General features: G+C 46.4%; 1 protein-coding gene across 10 annotated transcripts in view; it reads left to right on the forward strand.

Annotated features, from left to right (window-relative positions):
* Positions 1–23,087, forward strand: part of grip2b (glutamate receptor interacting protein 2b) — a 128,102-nt gene that overhangs the window by 62,521 nt on the left and 42,494 nt on the right. For 2 of the 10 annotated variants that reach the window (XM_053868715.1, XM_053868716.1), the window contains exon 1: positions 7,106–12,142. The exons of 5 other annotated variants lie outside the window; for them this stretch is intronic. In XM_053868715.1, the coding sequence (XP_053724690.1) occupies positions 12,082–12,142 (61 nt within the window). In that variant the 5' untranslated portion in view covers positions 7,106–12,081. Of the gene's footprint in view, positions 1–7,105; positions 12,143–17,566; positions 17,620–23,087 lie in introns of those variants that run through there. 3 more of the 10 variants (XM_053868726.1, XM_053868717.1, XM_053868720.1) reach the window with 3 other exon arrangements.

Below are 23,087 nucleotides of genomic sequence, written 5' to 3' on the forward strand. Positions count from 1 at the left end.
TACTGTTCAAAGTGGCCTGTAGCCAGAAACTGGCACTGACACAAGACAAACACTTCTATTTACATTAGACTAGTATCAGAAAGAATCTTGAGATTTGATGGCAAATTTGTTAAACTGCTGTAGTTTGAAGAAGTGAGCTGAGCCAAAGGGTGAGAGATGTTTGGAGGACAGTATGAGAGTAGCTCACGGTGGAGAGACTGAATCAAGCACGACAGCCTGAGAGGTTTGGATCCCAGAACCTCCCTCAACACTAAAGACGGTCGTCTCCTCGGCAGGTGAAGTGAGAAGCGCAGGAGAGAAGCACATCTGCGTGTTTGTACCTTCGAGCTGATTCGTTTTTCTTCCGTCCTACTTTCTGTGGGAGAAACTTTAATTACGCTGAAACAAGACAGGTTCATTGCCGGGTCATTTCCCTTCCTTTATTTTGCTTGCTGATTTTATTTTCCTCCCGCCTGTTTGTGGCGCGAGCCGAACCTCTGTGGGTTCGTGACCTGCTCTGCTCCTCACTGCCGTCACCTGCAGCTAATGTTTGACTCCACGTGACTCAATAGCAACAGTGTTAAAACAGTTTCCTCCTGAAACATTTCAAGCTCTATTTTGACATTTACTAAAACGTACCTAAACATGTAAAAAAAAAAAACCCGATAGCTAAAATATTAGTGTGATCAAAGTGACGGCTATCTCAAAGTCATTTCCACCCGCTGTCCAAAACTCCCACGCCACTCCTTTCTGCTTCTTCCAAACGTTAACATCTGCAGTGCCTTCAGGAGGAACAGAGAACACAAGGTATGAGATGCAAACTGAGGCTTTCCAGGTCCAAATAAGTACATATCTTGAGTCCATACGAGCCATTTATCTGTCCGTGGTTGGTCACCATCTAATGGTTGTAGTGTGAAATATCCCAGGTTGATGGTAGCACGGGTGTCAGCAGATGGTTTAAGTAAAACAAACGCCCCAGATTGTCTTGGAGGGGTAAGAGGGTGAGGAGGAAGTTAGTCAGTTCAAGTTCTTGGAGGGAGCCCTCTGGTGGACACCAGCAACTGCACAAGAAGCCATGTTGGGTTCTTTGTAGTGTTGTGCGGCTCAAAAGCAGCAGGGTGTGAAGTGAAGGAACAGAGTTAGGACTCAGACTTGGATCACAGTGAGTCCTAAGACTGAACAGTTTGGAGACCCACTAGCGGGGACTATGAAGAGAGATGAAAATAAAATAATAAGAAGAAGATGGAAGTAGGAGATGTGACTGAAGAGGATGGAGATCTTCTTTTCTAGACCTCAGACTAGATTCTACACTGGAAGAACCCAACCTTTCTTTGCTCAACGGCAACATCGCACCTCTGACCTGAAGCAGCTGGTCTAGTAAACAGAGAGAGAAAAGCTTAATGGAGGATGTGGCAGAATTATGTGGCAACATAAACTCGGACTCTCGAGCAATGTAACTTTTCTCTGAGATCTAAACTAAAAGGTTCATTGGAAGACTATGAGACAACTTTAGCTGCATTCATCCTGAGACTTACATTAGTTTCTAGTTAACTGTACTCTACTCTGTGAGGAGATGCTCCATCATTTGTCCTGTGTGTGTGTTTACAGTCGCAGACATCTTTTGTGTAACTCACACTCGGTCCTGTCAGCCATTCAGGACAGACGTCTCGCCCACGTCCTCTCTGGGAATGTTCCCGCGCCAGATGTCCCATGTTCGCAGCAGAGACGGATCCAAAGCGCGTTGGTTTGTTTACTGACCCGCTGCAGTGTTGGGAAAACTGTTGAGCAGCTGACGTGCAGCTCCGGTCTGAGCTAGTCGCTGAAGTGACGCGGGTATATCAGCGTCTTTAGTGGCTGTCATGAGTAATACTGATGTCACTTCCTGTATTTTACTGTTGTAGAGTGTGAAGTGTTTCTGATCAAGTTTTTTTTTGAGTGCTGTGGATGTGCAGGAAGTTGAACCTGGTTCGAGAAGCTCCTGTCTGGAGGAGTCACTGAGTCACTTTCAAAACGAGTCACCTTGACTACAATGACTTGTTGATGCACTTCGCGACTCACTTGAGTGTCTTGAATTTAAGTCATAAGTGACAAGTCTTTATGGCCAAATATAGATGAACTTGTTAAATACTTGACATAAAACTACACAACTCTCCAGTAAGTTGCTCATGGGTCCTCTTTGCCTCTGAAGTCTCACTGGTGTGACTCACAAGCTGTTGGAAGTTCATTGATAGATTTCCGTCTTTCTAGGTGAGTCGCTCTTGTGTTGCTTTGTTAAAGTGATAAAACAGTAGTATTGTGCTTGTATGACACCTGCGCATCAGATGACGCGAGCATCACGCTACATAAAGCTGACCTCACTTCCTGTATTTCACCATATTGTCGACAACTGTATGAGCTTTCAGTCAGAAGGGGTTTTTACTGTGTTGTGTGGAGTGAGTTAAAGCCAGTCAAGGTCAGAGAGACTCATCTAGGCTTCACACCGGACTGAGGCTCATTCTGATCTGTGGGATTCATTGATTCAGTCAGTCTTGCATCCATGTCTGAGTGAGACATGTACAGTAATGTCCTCACAGCTGTTGAAGGGAGCCCCCTGGTGGACACCAGTGTCACTCTGTGTGGAACCCTGAACACATATTTTGTTGTTTATAGTGACTAAAAACCAAGAACAAAGGTGGTGAGCAGATTCATGTCTCAGCTTTAGATCCAAGCGAGTCTTGTGTCCTGATCAGACGGAATTGATGGTTCTGGCCCAGTCACGCGGGTGCTCAGGCAGGTCCTCTCACCTCGTCTGCACCGTCCTGACTGCTCTCCATCGGGACCTGTTGATGGTTCTCCAGTAGCCTGTCTGTTCCATGGAGCCTCACAGAAAGCTTCTGTCCCCAGACACATCACTGAGCCTCAGCTGTCAATCATCCTGTCACCGAGTCAGTGCTTGAGCTCACAGGAGCTGCTCAACCTCAACAACAGAAGTTTTGCTGTATTTGTATATTTAAAACGTTCTTATGATCATCATAAGGGTGAGGTTGACTTTGTATTTTCGACTCTTGCCTGTGCTCTCCACTAGAGGGAGCCAGATGAAATGCATTTTAGGCATTGCCTGTTTTTGGAAGCCACCCACTCTCGCACTCTTCTATTTCGGCCCTCCTCTTCTCCCTCCATCTCTTTGCTCCCCAGCTCCCCTCTGTGTGAATAATGGAACGACACGACTGCTTCTCTTCAGACCGAGTTAACTCTGACTGAACTCACTGTACTGTGACTGACTGATGCCACACGACCCTGCATCACACACTCGTCATCTGATAATGACATACACACACACACACACACACACACGAGAGGATCAACACTGATGGTTTGAGCAGGTTGTGTTGATCACCACATTGGTCACACATATCTGGCACCATGATGCTAACACACGCGCGGCACATGCCTGAACATGAGTAGCCACAGCTAGCGTAATTACACATGATAACAATGGCCAGTGCTGCACAAGTACAGTTAAACAACAGCTTCCTGAGTACAAACTCTTCAGCTTGAGTGGCGCTGATAGTCGGCACCAAACCGCGGCCCATAGACTGACATCCCAACTCAACACAATTATCAATGTGGCACACACATCGTTGTCATAACTGCGGCATAACTAACCATGTGACATCGTGTTGGCTCCATAACAAAACACAAGTGTTTCCTAACACACTAATAGCAATGGCAGGGTCAAACTAAGAATGTTGGCAGAGTAAGGAAACACAAGAACATCAGGACCATGACTAAACATGTCACACGTACTTCACTCACCTAGAAAAGCTGCTCACAGACACTGTGGCAGTAACTCAACAACCACATGCGCATCAGTACTGGAATGACTAGGGAGAATGTCAGCGCTGCAACACAGCGTATGAGAACAGTACCATAACTAATTGTGTGAAAGACACATTGGCACGACTCAGCGTACATCAAACATGCACACACACGCTGGGACCATGACTAAGTACTTATCCTACATAGCAAAACACAAACATTGTCACACCGACGCTGTAATTTTACACATTAAAGAAAGTCAGAAATACAACTTCACGTCTGCTACATGAGCATTTGCGTGACTAAATATGTAAAAGAACATCACATCGAAGCATGACATTGTCCCTAAAACACCATCAGCAGCGTAACTGAACATGCACCAGAACAATGCTCAACACAATTTGCGACACTGTACACACAATGGCACCACAACCAAACACGCATGTTGGCGCCACTGAGCATGCGTCTGCTAACGTGCACACACTTGTACAGCCTGGCACCACACACTCGCCCGTGGCAGCATGACAAAACCCACACAGACCAGTGCTGTTGCCCAAACAAACATATGAACACAGGCTGAACCAACACACAGACACACAACATCCCCTCGACCGGCACATGACTAGTTAGTGTAACTACACACATCAACTAAGTGACTGACACATATTCTTCATTAGTTGTTACTGTAACAACACTGTCGTCCTCAGCAGCTCCAGGAGTCTAACACACTCACAATAATTACACAAACGCTGCGTGGGCGTGTGCAGTTGACTTACAACCTTCTACAGTATCTGTGTCTCCATCATCGTACTCAGCATCACGGTGGAGGAGGGGGGTGACGCAGAGGTGTCTTTATTGCGTTAGCGCTCACGGTCAGCTGTGATAGTGTGAAGATAGAAACATCCTTGGTCAGTACTCATTTGCTCTCGTGTCCAGTCTGCTTGCGATACGTGGACCTTCTCAACTGAGGGAGCAAAACCAGCCACACAAATCCACTGTTGCCGTGGAAGTGGGTGTTTCTGTGATGTTACTCACACTGCTGAGCTTGCATTTGTGCTAGGAGCTAGAAAACTGTACCTGTGGTTTCATCATTTAGAAAGCGCGAGGCCATGGGAAAGAGCTACACAACATACTAACTGAGTTAAAGTGAAGCACCTCAGGGATGTGGTTCTGGACCTCTGCCACAGTCTGAGCAGGTCTGGTACTAGTTTCACAGTCCTTCAGATGGACTGCGAGGTCCAGCCAGAACATGCCTTCCCCACCATCTTGTTTGGATCCCTGGTGCTGGTTTCTGTCGAGCCTCTTCTATGAGGTTGTCTAAGTGTTTCACATATTACCCCTCAAGGATTCATTCGTCGCCATGGCAACGATGGAGACAGTGCTCTTATGATTTAGTCAAGTATTGAAATGAGATGGAGTGCGTCATGATGCGGCTCCACAAATTTGGAAACAAAACTTTAAATTCACTCGCTGATGTTTTTTGGGTTCCTGTCTCAGGAAGTGTGAAGGAGATTAGTGTTGTGGATTATGACCACTTCTGTTCACTTGCTGCCTGTGTGTTTGAATATTTACACTTTTCACTCATCTCTTTGAAATATTCAAGCTTTCAGTCAATCTGTGTGTGTGTGTGTGTGTGTGTGCAACACAGCAGATTAGGCTAATGAAGGCACAGCAGAGTTAATCCAGCTACAGTGTGTGTATGTGTGTGTGCATTCAACATCCAAACTCTCAATAAGAACTACAAGAGACTTCAGTCTGGACCTGACTCGTGCTGGCTTCTGGTTCTAACTGATGTAGCACTGTTAGATGCTTGACTGCAAAAGTCCTCCAATCACGCACTGGTGGACACTTGGTACCATCAGGAACATCAGGGGTCGAGTGTCTCACAGGGACACCAACATGGAAGTCGCTGATCTTCTCCATCAGTTGGGGACCTTCTTCTGATCTGCCTTCAACACCTACATCCAAACACTCCTGCTGCTTTCCCAGCTGGCTCCCATTAGACAGGAGGCAGCTGGGAAGCCCTGTCTTTCTGAGTCGATCCACTGCGTGAAGATATCCCAGGTGTAGTGTCATGTGAGGAACCTATGTGTCCCTCAGTTGACTATGGTACAGTTCCACACCTCTAGAGATGAGTCACCTCCTCCGTGACTGTGTGGTACTCTGCTGCAACTAACAATTTTCCCCTGCTATTTGAGACTGACTCCACCTATTTTTGTTCATTCTCCTGCCTGGAAATGTCTCTCATCTTATTGGCCAGAGGAGCTGTCAGTCATGAAAATAACAACCGGTTGAACAATTATGTAGCCATCTCGAAACATGATAACAAATCTGATATCTGCGACCTTCATAGTATCTGAGGAGCGTTGGTGGGCTTCAACAAGAGTTAGACATTTCCCATATGAATGGCAGAACATGGCTACACCTGGTCAACCAACAGTGGCTGTCAAAGTTGAGGATGCGCCTATTTGTCATGGAGACACAAACCATTGTGTTCCAAACAGTACAGTTCTGTTATGGCAGTTGCAACGCAGTAGCACTGTATGTGCCCTCAGACTTTGACTTTGTTTTAAATGAATCTTTATTTTCTCTGGACAACCGAGTCAGACTCGAGTCAGTCGAGTCAGAACGGCAGAGGCAGGAAGCATTTTGGGGATTAAATGGACAAACAGGTGCTGAATGCAGGTTAGTGGCTGCTTCGTGATGGAGCGTTTGATGAAGTGATGTTGTGTGTCTGTTTGTGTTAGATTAGGATTCATAACAATTCTTATTTTAAACGACCTAATTTCCATTCCTGCCGACACTCAGTGGGATACCACATCAAAGTTAGCTGATCTGATGACCTCGATACGATCTCGCAGTAAACATGAACGTCAAAACCCCGCTGAGTCGGCCGCCTCTTTAAAATCTATATTTCAGTATTTGTCATGAGTAATGTCGGCAGGAGGAGGAGGGGAGGAGGCGCTCTGAGGTCCAATGACTTGACTGGACTCGACTGTCCCGGAATTTCAACGCTCGAGTCAGACACACGCTCATCATGTCATGTGAAGCCAAACACCACCTCCAGTCTGAGCTAGAGGTGCAGGCTCAGTGAGTCAGTCTCAGGGCCATCACATCCTTCAGAGGAGCGATCTGCTCAGTGAGATGGGAATGTTAGCAAATGATTCTCTTCCATTTCACACGAATCTTCCCCCCTCTTATTCGTGGCGCTAAAGTCTGGGCTCTGATGGCTAACCAAGCTCAGATATTTCAACTTCACCATTGGATACGACAAATGTTGCCTGGAGCGTGTCACCTGAGACCCACTGATGCTGTGGCCCTGTCGCCCCAAATATGGGGCATGTGTACATTAACTATACTTGTTATCCACTCACTTTTGTGGTATAGATTGGTGTGAACGCACCTCTACAAGTCACTTTGCTTGATCCTTCACTCACTCACCGACTTGAAGGATGCGACAGGAAGAGCCTCAAAACGTCCATTCAAGCCCAGACAACGTGGCAGCAGTAAGCAAAATAAGATCAGATTGAGGGAAAATACTGTTTACTCTTCTTTTCACATACCTGCCGCAGGAACAGGAAGTGACGTCATGTAGTGATTATGTGACTGTCTGAGTGATTCTGAAGGGCTCTTCTTCCTCGACTTCGAGGACGTTTATTCCAGCTGTAAATCTGCCCAGCCTCCACGAATCTTCATCTTCTGACAGAAAACTCTTCTCTGCAGGAACAAGCGCTACACTGTATTGATTAAACATTTCCACCCGACTTAGCTGAAATCAGAGACCGACTCCTTCTGAAATGGACGTCCACATCAAGTCCAGACTGATGCGGATCACTGTGAATCCATTTTTTAGAACAACAGTTCAGCAGAAAAACAACTTGTATTACCTCAAAATCTTTTTTTTTCACACAGCCGTTGACTTTTGATGGCGCTCTTATTAGCAACGTCTCATATTCCTGTGAGTCGAGAGACGGGCCTCATCCACACACACAGACAGAGTTGATCGCATCTGCACAAGTTTGGCATCAGATTGGCCTTGAACCCACACTAATCCATTTCATTCACTGGATGCTTTCTGGAACCACGTCCCAGTGTGGATACATTTGTAAACGCTGGCCCCATGTCTCTCTCTGCAGAGCTGAATCTCAACACAAACCTGAGAACTGCTGAGAAGAAAAGAAATAAATACATGAATAACATGGCTGCTTTTGACTTGTAGTTAAATGTGACAGCTGTACCGTTTCATCTTCAGGTTCATAAAGTATAGTTGCATAGGGTTCAGCATTCTTCAGTCATCCTTCATTTTCACCCAGGTACCTGAAATGGCTCCTTTTTGGCAAAGAGAAACCAGTGTGGTTGCGGCTTCAGTCGTCATCACTGTGTCTGTCATGTTCCTGGTCAGCATGGTCCACCACTTTATCTATCTCTCAGAAAGAAAAGTACGAATTGGGAAGTTGAAATTTGAACATTGCTGAAAATGCAAACAAACAAAAAGCAGTGGGAAACACTGTTGAGCAGATTCTGAAAAGAAACCACCAGTGAAATTGTAGACCACTAAGACTTAAACAATAAAGTGCAATAACAAAGGAAACACCTGTGAATGCACCAAGCACCAAACCCTCGTGTCTGTGGAGGGGTGTGAACCCCTGGTGGATCTGACGTCGATGAGGCAGCACTCGGATAATCTCCGATCTCTCGCCTTGTTAGCTTCCAATGACTTCCCTTCTGCTAGTTAATGATGGCGATTAAGGAGTCGCTGACCATGTCACTTCCTGCCTGGACTCGCCAGTTGGCTCCTTCAGTGCCTCTTCAGATTCACAGCTCGTCAGTCTTCCAAACTGAGCTGCAGATTCAACTCAAAAGAGCATCGGTGATGATGAAGGAGGTGTTATACAAGCGACCCTGAGGATCGTGGCCCACCAGCTGCAGGTGAGCAGCGCGGCCCTGACAGCGCCTCTCCAGCCTTGAATCAGGTTCCCTACGTGGCTCCTCTCTGAGGACTGAACTGTTGTGGAGGATTTATTGAGCGTGCTGCTCGGCTCGTTTGCCTCGCTTCACGTCCGCCTCTTTGAGGAGGTTCTGGAGTCAGGCTGCTGCCTGTTGCTCAGAGGAACGATCTGGCTGCTTGGTCCAGCTCTGTTGGATCACATGATCACCGTCTCACCATGGTGCTCTGCTGTCTCCTCCTGCTTCAGTTAACTCAGTTTTCTGTCTGTTATCCTCATGAAATCAGTCGAGTCACTAAACTCAACGGAAGTTTCTGAACCTGACACACGTAAATGAGTCCCTGTGAGTCAAGCTGCCTGACAGGAAGTGGCTCTGATTCGGTCTGAGGAGCTGAACTTCCTCAGCATTGTGACGTCACTTTTTGCTTCAAATAGATGTCACCCTCTGTTCGCAGCTGTGATGCATCATAAGGGTGTGTTTCTGATGAGTCCCGCCTCTCTGCCCTTTGCTTTTGAGCACTTGTTGCTCACCCAAACAACCAATGAAGAGCCAGGGCTGTGGTTTTGCTTAAGAAATAGAAGGAACTTTTCTAAGAAAGGAAAATAGACAGAAAGGTGAGAGAACAAATTCAAAACTATAAAACTTGTAAGCAGGTTGAAAATACATGGGTAAAGAAGTGAGCCATGCAACTGTACCACTGAAGATTGTGTGGTATTAAAAAGTGAACAGACATGTATTGAGCCCCAAAACACAAAATGAAGGCTGAGAAAACAAGGGAGACCATAGGGCTGCACACGTACAACGTTTGATCAGATGACAAATGATTCCTTCAACTTTTTCTTTGTCCATACTTGGTTTGTATCATATTTAATCTGTGTGTGTGTGTGTGTGTGTGTGTGTGTGTGTGTGTGTGTGTGTGTGTGTGTGTGTGTGTGTGTGTGATCTCATTCACCTGCAGGTTCAGAGGATTTATGACTACTGTTGTAGCTCTGACACACAATCTGTCACTGAAGCAAACAAGGAGAATGAGAAGAGTTCTTGTCGGAGTCGCAGAGGAGCAAATATTGTGAATTAATAAAAACCACAGCAGAGACAGGAGCGACGGGAGGTGCTTGGGTGTGTTGTATGCCTGTGTGGTGTGGTCTCCTATCAGAGTTGCCTAGAGAAGACGCCCTTCGTCTGGTGGCCCACTAACATTAAGGTTTTGTCCTGAGCTGGTGCCAAGTGGAGCCTTGCTAAACCATAAAACCCCTGGGGCACTTGTGGAACCATAATTTGTCTGTGTTTTGAAGATGTGGAGCGATGTTTGTTTTCAGGTGTGTTTGGAAAGTCAGTGTTTTTGGCGACAGCTGAAGGCTCAGGAAGGCTCATGGTTGTCAGTTAGATGGAGCAGTTGTGCGTGAGTGAAAGACCTGAAGAGGAGGAGGACGTTCTTTCAGTCCAAATGAATAAATGCATAAATGAAATACAACCACGACAAAGTCAATTAAATAAATAAAATAAATATCACAAGGCGTAAAGACTCAAACGCTGGTCTAAGAAAAATAAATGAAAAAATAAAAATAATACATAAACATATAGTACTTCAAAATGAGAGATAAAGAAAGGCCCATCGAGGGAAATAAATCAACAAAAATGTTGAAGTGAAAAGATGGAGAAAGTTTCACCGACAATGAAGTTGATTTTGGAAATTGAATTTCAACAGACAAAACTGTGCCAAAAAAAACCTCCCAAAAATGGTTGACTATTGACTATTATGACAATTATGACTACTAAAACTATTTTAAAATTGATCCAAAAAAAAAGAGAAAGAAAGAAAGAAAATTGAATTAGAAAATTGAAGAATTTGTGGAAGAGATTCCTGATAAGAACTGTATTTACTGTAACAACATCATTTAGAGAGAAAAAGATGGTGAAAAACAAGTCCACGTCTTTGGCTGAAGAACAAAAAGTGAGTCGCACAACCTCAGTTCAGTTTTGAACAGCTTCCTGCACTGACTGATGTTGTTCAGTGATTGTGACCGACGACTCCTTCAGACTCTGGAACTAGTTCAGACATTCAAACATCCGCTCGGTTCTGTTCCTGTCTGGACCTCACCCTTCCCACTGTCGTCCAGCGGAGTTCAAACCTCAGACTGGTGAAACTCAGAGGTCGACGAGTCACCTAAATGAGTGCTCCACCTGAGAAATAAACCTCTCCACATGCTCCTGCTTCAGATGACCTGCTGCCTGTCTCTGTGCAGACTTCCTCTTTCATCCCGCGCTCTTTTATCCAGTCGGTCCCTTCACTCCTCCTCAGCCATCGTTTCACTTCAGGTCTCCTTTCATCACGCTTCTCTCAGTTCCCCCGCCAATTTATTTCTCCTTCTCTCTGCACCTTCCTCGGCCAATCCAGGCCAGCCGTGGCTCTGATCTCCAGCCGAAGCCCACCCTGACACCCCCACACTGCCGTTACCATGACACCAGCAGCGAGAAAGGTTACAAGTTTGAGTCCACAACTTGGAGTGAGTGAGGTTGAAAGCTAAGGAGATTAGCGCCAACACAGAGAAGGAGAGATTCCAAACAGAGAGAGAGAGAGAGAGAGAGCGCGGAGACGAGCAGATTAATTTTGACCGTAGACGACGGAAAGTGGATTTGCTGACGACAATGAAGAGAGAGGCAGTTTGTTGTGGGGCTCTGTGACGCTTCGCAGCTGGCTAAGTGGCTTCACAACAACACACCTGAGCTGCTGACGCTGCCTTCAACTTCACAAAGGTCCACTCCATAACTCCGTCAAACAATCTCCTGTGAGGTGTCTTACGCCAGACCCGCCGTGCCTTACCGATGCATTCACATGGTCGGCGATCCTTGGATCGGTTTCACAAGTGCAAGGAGAGTCTGTGAAGTCATGGAGTACTGTATTTGTTGGTGCCAATTAGGAGTGTTTTCTCATCATCTCCTCCCTCATTAAATACTTCATGAACCTCAAGTGAAGCGAGACACATCGGGGGGGAAGACCTGATAAAGAGGGCGGCGAGTGGAGACAGAACAACATGTGGACTGAGAGAAAGAATGCTGAGATGGAGAGAGGAGCGGCTTAATTTCACTTCCCACACAGGAAGAGAGAGGGAGAGAGACAACAAGACAGAGGTGAACGATCCGGAGAGAGAGAGAGAGAATAAGAGAGCTGGAGATGGAGTGTGAAATCTCCTCTCCCTCTTCCTGAAAGGATTCTCTTGCTCTTTCTTGCGTTCGTCTTTCAGCCATGTGACAGGCCGACGCACTCGGCGCTCGTTCACTCGCTCGCTGACTGAGGAGGAAGAGGAGGATGAGGAGGGAGGAAAGTCAAGAGTAAGATAAGCAGAAGAAGGATAGAGGATGTTCTCTGTTTCGCTCAAGTGCCGCCTGGGGGTCATCAGACGCAGGAACAAGGGTAAGGGTGTGTGTCTCACTTCTGATTTGATAAATCTATGAATGAACGTGTGTGTATCCAAAAGCTTCAGTTTTCGGTGCGTGTGACTGTTTAGCCGGTGTGTTGGGCTGCTGCTCCCGTCGTCTCTGGTCCTCCTCCGTCCCTCGCTCAGGCGCGCAGCACTCCGTCGCTGCCGCTGACAAACCATAGGAAAGAAACTTGCCAGGAATACAAAAGTGATATTTTACGCCGGGTAACAAACGACTGGCAGCGTTTCATGTGTCTCCTCTCCAGGGCAGAGCTTTGGCATGGGCGACTCCAGAGTCCTACTCTCAAATCTCTGCTTGCTTCACAGTTGCAGGCAGGAGTTGATGAACGTTCAGTGGAGGACAATGCTCTCACACTAGCAGGGCATTGTGACGTGAAGTTAAACCTGGCAACAGCTCCAGTGACTCATGTCCGGCCCTTTACAACTTTGTTTCTGATCTTCACCTGGTCTCTAGCCTGCTACCAGAGATGCCACAGCTCCTTTGAAAAAGAACAGATTTTAAAAGTAACCAGGTTAGATTTCAAGTAACTTTGCTATTCTCTGTTTACTGGTTTATGAGTCACTGCACTTTTGACTCAACATTTTTTGTCCTCCACCTTTATTGTTGTCTATCACGGTTCTGTTGACACGTCCATGAACCCTGCAGGGTTGATCCTGTCATCGGTAGCGGACACAGACTCTGCAGCTATCAAACGCATATCTCTCTGCATGTTTGTGTCGTGGGCGGTGTGAGAGTTGACTTGTCCTATCCCTCACGTCAGACGAGTCTCTGACTGGTCAGAATGTTAAAGCACATTTGACTCGACCCTGACCTGAATGACTCACCATTCTATGAGTTGAGGCTGGAGTCAGACTGAAATGAGGTACACGTCAACTGAAGAACCACTGCTGTAGGAATGTGACCATTTTCATTACAGTTAATCTGTGTTTCACTATACGTTGTGTTAATGAAGGTCAATAATTACTGCTGTGACTAGAAGTTTGACAACCACAGTGCGTGTGGAAGATGTTCAGTCGACATGATCTGTGGTCTCTTCTGCGGCTGTAGGACTTGAAAGCGGCAAAAGTGATTTTGACTCATGGAAAAAATATCACATCCCATCATAAAATGTAAACATAAACACTGTGTAACTGTTGAGCGAATCAGTTCAGGGACTGCTTACAGCCTCTATAGCTGCTCGAGTCACGAGCTTGTGTGTATCTCTCGGATATATTCTTTTTAGAGAAGCCATGGCATGAATTTTGTCTCCGAAGTGAAAGTGAAAGTGAACCTTGCATCAGCTGTTTTCAGTGAAATTATTTCTTTACTAAAACTGAGCAGTTTTCTGTCAGATGTTCAGTCGACATGATCTGGATACCTGTTTAGCTAGCCACAACAGTTCTGGGTGAGCTGCTCCGTTGCTCAGAGGAACATTCAGTTGCCATCAAACTCGCCTACTCCTCAGTAACCTCAAACAACTGACATGCACGAGAGACGATGGTGTTTGCTGCCTGAAAGAATGGCAACACAACTTTGTTCATATCAACCAACAGTTCAGGTTCTGGTGGCCTCAGGAGAAGAAGAGCAGAGTCAGAAACCCTCATACTGCCAGGAGATATTCAAATCCACACTCTATGTTTCTGTGCAGTCAAATGTTGCGTGTTGTTGGGTGTGTGGGCGGCTGAGAGAAGATCCGGTGGTTTCCTTGTGAACAGATATTCTCTGGCTGTGTTCCAGGGAAAGTTTAGATTATAAATGCAAAAGTTCACGACCTCACATTTGTTAGAATCTTTTCAGTGGAAACTGGACTCCTCAGTCTGGCGGTGCTTGGTAGAGAACTCTCCTCTTCCATGAGATGGGCGAGGAGCGCTCCGAGCTCTGCCGTCCCTCCAACTTCAATGTTGAGCGACTCATGCTGTCAGTCGTCTTCTGACTTGATCGCACCCGAGTCTCAAACCACCCGAAGTTTCCGCTGATGTGAGTCGACGGCAGAGGTCACCAGCACACCGACGATATTGCTCGTCCGGTGATGTCATCGCCAGCAGCAGAGTCTTGACGTGAATTGCATTAATTAATTGTGCGTCGTGTGACGTCTCCTGATGGCGCCGCAGGCTGTGACATCTGTCGGTCGCTCGGCATGTGGCAAGTTCTTAAGCGTTTCCACACTCTTTGGGGTTTTGATTTTGTTCTTCAGGGAGCTGCAGTTCACCACCATCATATTGATGACTTTCTTTCTTTAGACTTAATATCAATATACAGTACATATCACAGAAACGTATTACACTGGTTTCTTCACCCAGTTCATGAAAACATAATAACACGCAATTACACATTATAACATGCAAACGTGAACACTGTGTAACTGTTGAGCGACTCAGGTCAGGGACGGCTTACTGCCTCTGTAGCTACTCAAGTCACTGGTTTGCACAAGCGTGGTGATTCACTTGTGTGTATCTCTCAGATACATTCTTTTAAGAGAACACACGTCATGATTTTCTTCTCCAGTAAATCCTGACCACTGTGTAATGAGAGGAAAGTGAACAGTGCACCAGTTGCTTTCAGTGAAATTATTTCTTCAGTAAAACAGAGCAGTTTCTGTCGGCTGCATGACGTAAATGTTTGTTTACATGAAGCCGTGATTCTGTTTCCTCCCTGCGGCCCTGAAGCGCCGGTGTTCTGATCAGAATCCTGCTGCGTCTCTTCTGGTCTGTTTATTCACAGGAAGCTGTGTCACCGTGCATTTCTCGCTGCTGCGCTAACGGTTGTGGACTTTTTGGGAGCGTGTGTGTGTGTTCCTCTGTTGTCGAGTTCAGGACTGATTATCTCCAAACTTGTGTGTGTGTGTGTGTGTGTAACTGTTTACTGGTTGTCAGATGGAATCAGGCCAGGGTTCTCAGCAGGCAGCAGGTCTGCTTCTCGCAGGTAACCAGAGTGTGCGTGCACGAACACACGACATCATGCTGTGGTGGCTGTGTGAGAATGATAAGTGTAATAAACCTGGTTAACTCTGACAGTCTGATGTATGTGTGTTTACAGCTCTCTGCTGAGTGTTTATCTGGCGACAGGACTCGTCACTTGTCGAGCCTCTCACTCAGATTTCCTCCCAGCAGTGCAGATTTCAACTGTCAGACTCAGTTTCAGCCTGCGCCTGATCAAGGAGTGTTTAACATGGCTACGTTTTTAATGTTTCTTCAAGCGCAGTACACATGCAGGCCTGTGTGCGGCGTTGTGTTGCCCTCCAGTGTCTTCATATGAAGTTGAACCAGATGAGGAGAGTTTGTTGGTGTGAAGCAGCTGCTGTTTCGCGATTGAGTTTTGATGTTGAAACAGTCAACGACAAGTTGTGCGTCAAAAAAAAGCCATTCCTCCATTCGCCTAGATTTGAGTCATAACATCGACTCACCGGTTCACCGTTCTGTGAGTCCATTACGACTTGAGGTTCAACTTTATCGCTCACTGGCAGCTCAGATGAAGATGGAAGCCAAATGAAGTCCAAAAATATATTTCGACTGTCAGCTTTTCCTTTGATCCCTCGCCGTCCGGCCGCTGCGGAAGAAGTGCTGAGGTTAGAAAGGTGCGTTCAGGAAAGCATTGATTCTAAAATTAGAAGATGAGTGCAGAAGCTCTTGGAGGGAATCAATGGAGAGCAGCTGCTGCTGCTTCAGATATCAGCGTCGCTGAGGCTTCAGGCAGGAGCTGCTGATGAGGATCAGCTCCGCCCGAGTCTGAGGAAGTAGTCTACTGTCTGGGGACAAACATCTTGAACGTGAACTCAGCACTTGAATGTGACGTGTCGGACTCAAGGCTTGGACTCAAGACTTCATGTTCTCTGGACCGGGAGAACTTTGTTTCTGAGGAGGAATCTAGCTGAGCATGATGTGTTCATGAAGAACGAGCCAGTGAAGAACTCAGTGTCACAGATATGTCACTGAGGGTGTCACTGAAAGTACAGAAGGAAGCTTCTCAGCAGAACATCAGCTGTTTAATGTCCGAGACAATTATCGGAAAGAAATAATGACTTGATTAAGCAGCAGAAATTCTGCTTGCTAACGTTGAGAGTCAGAGCTGAAGTCATTATCATCAGCTGTCCATTAGCATGATGCAAACCTTTCAACTTTGTAAGGATGTTGCGGTGTCAATATGCTTTTAATCCGGTATCAGATGGCAGCATTAGTGCTTGAGACACAGTTGAATCAAAAATACAAACATTTATGCCTGAATAAGATCCAGCATTTGGATTCAGACGCCATTGTCGTGTGGATGGATGGACAAAAGGCGGCGACGACAGATTGTCCTTGTGTTTTCCAACCAAGGAAGGAAGCTTGAACATCTCTGTCTACTATCGACAACCTCTCTCTCCGTTTGTGAACTCCGTCTGCTGCTTGACTGCCTGTTTTCTTTCTGAGGTGTCGCTGTGACGCTGCAGGTGGATCCATAATCCTGCAGACCGGAACTCACTGAAGTGGATCGATTTTCTGCTGCTCTTCAGTGAGTTTACTCCCCTATGGTCCTCTGCACCGATCCTCTCAAGACCAACTGCGTCTGTGGATCAGTCTAAACTCTGACCGGCTCTGGGACTGCTCTAAAGGTAGTCAAGGCCAGACTTCAAGAAGTAGATTATAATTATTTATGTCATTGATATTGACTGAGAGACACTAAAATTCCAAATCTATTACCAGAAGTGGAGCTGCTGCTGTCTCACTCGAGAGGCTCGTCCATTGTTGGTGAGAATCAGTGTAGCGATGTGAGAGAGTTGGAGAAATTCCCTTTCAGCAGTGCTAATGGCTACAGAATAAATGGTTCTGACCTCTTGGTTTTTGCAGGCCTTCTGTTGTGTAGTTTCAGATGTTCACCTTTGCTGGTAGAGCCTGAGCTGACTTCTGCTGCGTGTGAGTGTCACAAAATCTCACGAGTTCTCCACAATCCAAACAAACCTGACACAATCGGGTCACAGTATTTGCAGTCAGTCTATTGGAGACGAGTGCTGAGTAAACTCTCCTGCTGCTAATGTGACGTCTGTGTGCATGTCCGTGTGTTCAGTTCACCCGGCGAACACAAGTCGAAGTGTGGCAGCTTCTACTGGTCTGCTCGTCTCGGGGTGAATCAGTGTGGTGCAGTGACTTCAAAGAGTCGTTTCTTTCATGACTCGCTCGTAATCTCTGTCCTCTTATCAGCCCACAAGAGAATGGGAAGCAGCCGGATCAAAGTTTCAGGAAACGGATGAGGTATCTCACAGTGCTGCTCCTTGAGGAACTGCCCACTTTTACATTTTTAATGCCCCTCAACCTCACGTCTGTGTGTAGCTCACATATGCGTTGACGAGTCATTTGATCTAATCATTTTGAAAGTTGTAAGGCTTTAAATTCAATAAAAATATAATAAAAAAGCCTTTCAAAAAATGTGAACGTGCTTCTTCTTCCAGGTAAAATGTCAGGAACCAGGCATAGAGGCCGTCACCTTTATCTTTAGAATTTGGTGAGTCACCCGACTTCTTCTTCGGATACCAACACATGTTCAGGCGCACTGTTTTGTCCAGCCCTCCAGTGTATCGGCGGACGATAACTATCTGCCCTCTGTTGGAGAGGCAAGCCACTGCAGGTCTTAAACTGTGAAAGAACATCTTTTTCCTACGTGGCTTATACCTTTAAGATGGAAACATTTGTGTCGGTCGTGCTCTGTTGCTTTGGTCTGCTGCACGTTCCCGAGTCAAACTGGAACTGGAAGACCCACAGGTAATGGTGTCCAGAGGATCCCTCCCTCTCACTCCTGCTGCTGACGCCTTCTCCTCCTCAGCTACGAAGGTCAGCAGAAACATGCCGCGGAACACAATTTAATTCATCTAAACTGCTCACCTCTGAGTGCTGACTCAGCATAAACTCCTCCTCAGCTTCGCCACCGTGTTCGACAACCTTCCTGAAACGAACAGGAACCTGCTGAAATTTGATGAGACGTGCTGGACTGGCGCCTTCTTGCTGCAACACAACCTCACCTTTATAGATGCATTGTTGACAAGGGGACTTGGGTTGGTTTAACCCCCATAACATTGTCTTGAGCTATAAAATATGTTTATATGTTTTATATGTTTTATAGCTTGTCCAAGCTATAAAATATGTTTTGGTTCTCCCACTCTCACCCCCTAAGCGGACAGAAAATCTGAGCTCATCCTCCTTCCCATCTTAATCCTTGAAATATAAATGTGCTTCAGGTGTGTGGGGCGTCTGGGGTACTGGTTTGTTCCTATATGTGGGGTCCTCATTGTCCACCATGTTTGCCCTGAGACCCAGTTTCTGTCCCACTTAAATGGATCATTTTGGTGACCTGAGGGTCCTATCACAAACCAGTTTTGTGCTGCTGTTCTGTGAGGTTTTGGTCAGTCCAGGTTGGAGATGAGATCTTCTTGAGGTGAGGGAGTGCAAGCATGTTGTGACTGGTGAGGGAAGGTTGGAGATGGATGGCTGGATCAGAGTAGCATCTCCAGTGAGGAGGACTCTGTGTCAGTGGTGAAGAAAGAGCTGAGTCAGGAGAGAAAGCTCTCCACTGGTTTTCTCCTCACACCTGTGGTCACTGGCTTTGGAGTCACCCAGAGAGCTAGCTCTTTCAGCTCCTCCAAGCCAGTTGAGGTGGCTCTTGTCAGGATGCGCTCTGGGGTAACCAGGTGTTAACCTGGGAGGAGGCCCCGGTGCAGAAAGCAGACTGAGAAAGCACATCTGTGTCTGAGATCCCACCACCTGCTGTTGAGTCCAACCCTGAGGTAACCAGGACAGTCGTCGTTGAGAACATCAGACATGAGTTTGGACACCAACGCAGCGTCGTAGCTTTTCCCAGGATGCATTATTTATAGAAGCTCTGTGCCGTGAAATCCACCTTGTCTTTTATTCATGCTGTCACGACGGCTGCTCGGCTCGCATTAAGAAAGACTCACGATTGAGTGTTTAAACTGGCAGTAACATCATGGGCGTGAGAGCCCGTAGGAGAGCTGGGAGGGAGCAGGAGCTAGACGAGGTCGAACACCAACGATTCATGTCCTCTCACTTCATGCTTAAACGCTGCTGCGATTCCACACTTCTCAGTCAAACTCTTCGGCGGCGGCTCGGTCTTCTGCGACTGAGACGATTAATCCTGTTAAACATGGTCTCAGCTCCGAGTATGAGGCTGTCGTGAGAAGAAGTACGCGTATTTAAGAGCATTATTTCGTGGAGTGATGAAGGTGTGACGCACCATTGCTCTCTCTGGTGTCGTGAACGGGGTGGGGTTTGAACCCAGAACCTGCTATTTTGGCGGCTCTTTTGAGGGGCTCTGGCAATAAAATTTCCTTTGGTGTCGCAATGCATTCAGGCAAGTTCGAGAGGGGCCATGAAAAGGTAAAAGAAAAGACAACAAAGAGTGTTTTAATGCTGTTGTATCAGGGCACAACATTATGAGGAAAATGTAATTTTACCTTTCAATTTTGGGTAAAAAATAAAATAAAATCAATGAATATGGGGGAGCAGATATATTTCCGTTTTCCTACAAAAAAGGAAATATATATATATATTAGTCAGTATAGTGTTATAGTAGTTAATTGTAGTTGTTTAAAATATACATTACATTTTTAAATATGGACATGAGATAATGCTGAGTAGAAATGCATAAAAATATATGACTATGGCACAGTATGTTAACCTTAATGGCTCAGAAAATCAAATTATTGTGAAGTTTTAACTTTGACTTTTAAAATGTAAACGGATTGGTCTGACTATGGCAGAGAAGTTAGCATTTCTCTTAGTCTGCAAAACTAATGCGGTTAGTAACTCGACTGAGCCTGCGTGTAGTCATGTGCTCGGACTGCACAACATTTCGCAACGCAGCAGAAGTAAACAATCTGCCCCTCAAAAGTCTGGTCCACTTCACAAGGGTCTCATTCTGGGCTGTCCTTTAACAGTGGTTCTGTTCATCACCTAATGGATAGAACTTCTCGGTGGATCTTCAGTTTCATCTGTTTAGACTGTAGGTGGTAAGACAGCGTTGTCTCCAGAAGGTCTGACAAATGAGCCTCATCTCTTTACCAGACAAAATATAAATGCATTCCTTCGTCCACCTCTAAAACATAGTTTGGTGTCTCGTCATGATAATCCTGGCCTCTGTTTCTGTTCAACACACCTCACACTTCTCTCTCCTCTTTCTACCTATCAGCTCATCCGGCCCAGCTCATCCACTCTCTGTGTCATCAGCGCCCTCTGCTGCTGACAGCTGGCTGTGCACCTCGGTACTCACTCCTTCCTCATATCATTATCCAGCCCTCTTCCTGTTACTGCTAATGTCCCATGTCTGCAGTGGTCAGTACCTGTGTGAAGGTGTCCGGGGTGGATAATTCGAGTGATGTGTTTAGGGAACACCTCCACTCCTGGCCAGCAGGGGGACTCCAGTACCAGAAACCTCATAAATTCTGTATTTTGTCTTTCAGTGTTGTGCGGTATAAGTGGCGCTGGTGTTTCCTCCTCCAGCGTGTGAGACTTTAAACAGACGCGGCGACAGGAAGCTCCGCGTCGAAGCAGGAGATCAAACTTGTCTCTGAAGCTTCGGTGTGTGTGTGTGTGTGTTTGCTCTCCGGTGTGTGTGATGAATGTTTGATTGTGTCGGGGGAGATCGCTGACATATCTGGAGCACAGACTGACAACACACTGCTCATTAGCGGAGGTGAAGGATGAGGAGTGCTGGAGCGACGTGAGGAAGGATGGAGGAGGTCGTGATGACGACAGGAAATTAGACGTCGTGCTGGTGAGGACTCTGGAAGCTGTGGTGTGTTTAGAGACGCTGCAGCCCTGAGAGAGACACAGAGTCATTGGCTTGAGTTTGGATCTTCGTCTCTCAGTGGAGTGGCGTGGATCAAGGGTGGATGAGGTTCAACTCCTCTCAGACTGAGAGAAACTGACTTGACTCACTGCTGGCTCTGCGACTCGACCTTAGAAGAAGACGGTGGATGGATGGTTTCCATCAGTGAATCACACCCACTGTTGGGGAGTTGGGGAGAAGTTTGACTTGACTCCTCAACCTCAGGTCCTCAGGAGAAGGAGACTCTTATCTGATGGATTCCTTACAGGACAATTCAACCTCGATGATTTTCAACCTCCGATAGAATCTCTTCTAAAAACCTTCGGATGTAGCTTCTTCTGTGTGAGCTCAGACTCATACGTTTATACATTAACCCATGAATCATACACAGAGGCGGTCCTTGGCTCAATTACTCCCCTCACCCAGTAGAATAGATTGAACCTGCCTTTTTCTGAGCAACAGTGTCGTGTCATTTTGCGCTCCTTGATGGATCCCGATCCAAGTCCAGTCAAAACTGCAGTGTGGCAGGGACATAATGCTCAGTAGAGCATCTAGTCACATGACTTTGCGGTCGTATAGCGCTCAAATCACAAGGTTGGCGGTTCACTTCCAGCGTCTCCTGGGTATTTATTTTTTAAGTTAAAGCATTTTACCGTGATCCTGTTAGAAATATTTACTGTTTTTCACAACCTCTCAATAGCAGTTTAGTCAAGGCTGTGAACAGCCTGAATCCTGGTCCTCCACCATCACCTGCAGTTTCTTGGATGGAAAATGAATCCAAAGTTTGCTGCTGCTTCCTTTTCGTTTTTTGTTAATTTGCTCAGCAAAACAACTGGCGCCCAAAACAAAAATGGCCCAGCTCTGACCTCCGCCGTGGCGGCAGGGAGGATGTGATGACAGCTATGGAGGAGCGGCACTTGTTGTACTTGTCGTAGTTCATTTTCCAGTTCTACTGTCAGTGTGACAGGCGTGTGTTGCACCTGTGTAACGTGGCGCTCGTCCCCCTGGTGGTTAAGTGGCTCATGCCGCCCCCCCAAAACAAGTCTCATAACTGATCTGGTTCTGATCTCACGGCATCATTACCGTCTTCACAGACCGGAGCTGACCCCCCCTGTCAGAGGACTGGTAGAGGTGAAGACCCAGCTGGCTCCAGGGGCAGAGCTCTTTTAACTTACGCTTCATTATTGGAGACGATGGCTCTCACACCGCATCAGCTCAGATCTGGACCTACAGTATGAGGTCGGCCAGGCGTACACCTCCTCCTCCTCCTCCTCCTGCTGTCTGGTGTCAGCACAGATCTGGACCATGTGTGAGCAAGTCCAGCTGCTGCATGTCCTGAGTGAGACAAGGAGAATGAGAAGATACAGAAGGGGACCTCAAGATGTTCTTGAAGTCTTGAGCTTGATTCTCTAGAAGGTCCAACAAACATCTGAAGCATCTAGAATAGAAAAGAGTTTTTGTGCCCCTGGATAGGCTGTGAGTCCCAGATCTCCTGAGTCAGCGCATAAGAACTAAGTGTAAGAGCTTGTTTTTAATGTTTTTCACTGAAAGATAAATTAATGCTGCCTTGAAGACCCTCATGTTGGACCAAGAAATGGAAGAAGAGGAAGACACTAGGTGATCTCTATGGTTGAGGACACAAAGTTGTGAGTAAAGGATGATGATCATCATCTCCTTCTTCAAGATGTTCAACTTCAGTTGGTTCTCCTGTGAAATCAAGTGATACTTTGCTCAGGGAAGGTCCAAAGTTGTGAAAAACTTCTGGAGAAGTCGTTGAAGGTCGATGTGAAAAAGTGTCAGATGATTTTTGAATGAAACCTGTGCACGGGTTCGTCCTTCTGTGGTCTGACTTCTGTAGCAGCAGATGTGAGGAGAGCTATCGTCTCAGCAGGTGAGAAGAAGCAGCAGGTTCGGTGGTCCTCTGAGGACGCTGCTCTTCACACGAGCCGGCGAGGAGCACCGTCAGTCAAAGCTCTGCTTGGTTCAGGAGCATTTGATCTGTGGGGCGGTGGAAACGCTGACTCGTGACTCACAGGTTAATGAGCTGACATGCACCTTGGTGAGGAGAAGCTGAGGAACGATGGGCGAGTTTCAGGTTGAAGAGTCATGGAGAGAAAACGTAGCGTTGGACT

The sequence above is a fragment of the Synchiropus splendidus genome, chromosome 6, assembly GCF_027744825.2.
Source record: "Synchiropus splendidus isolate RoL2022-P1 chromosome 6, RoL_Sspl_1.0, whole genome shotgun sequence".
Taxonomy (NCBI): domain Eukaryota; kingdom Metazoa; phylum Chordata; class Actinopteri; order Syngnathiformes; family Callionymidae; genus Synchiropus; species Synchiropus splendidus.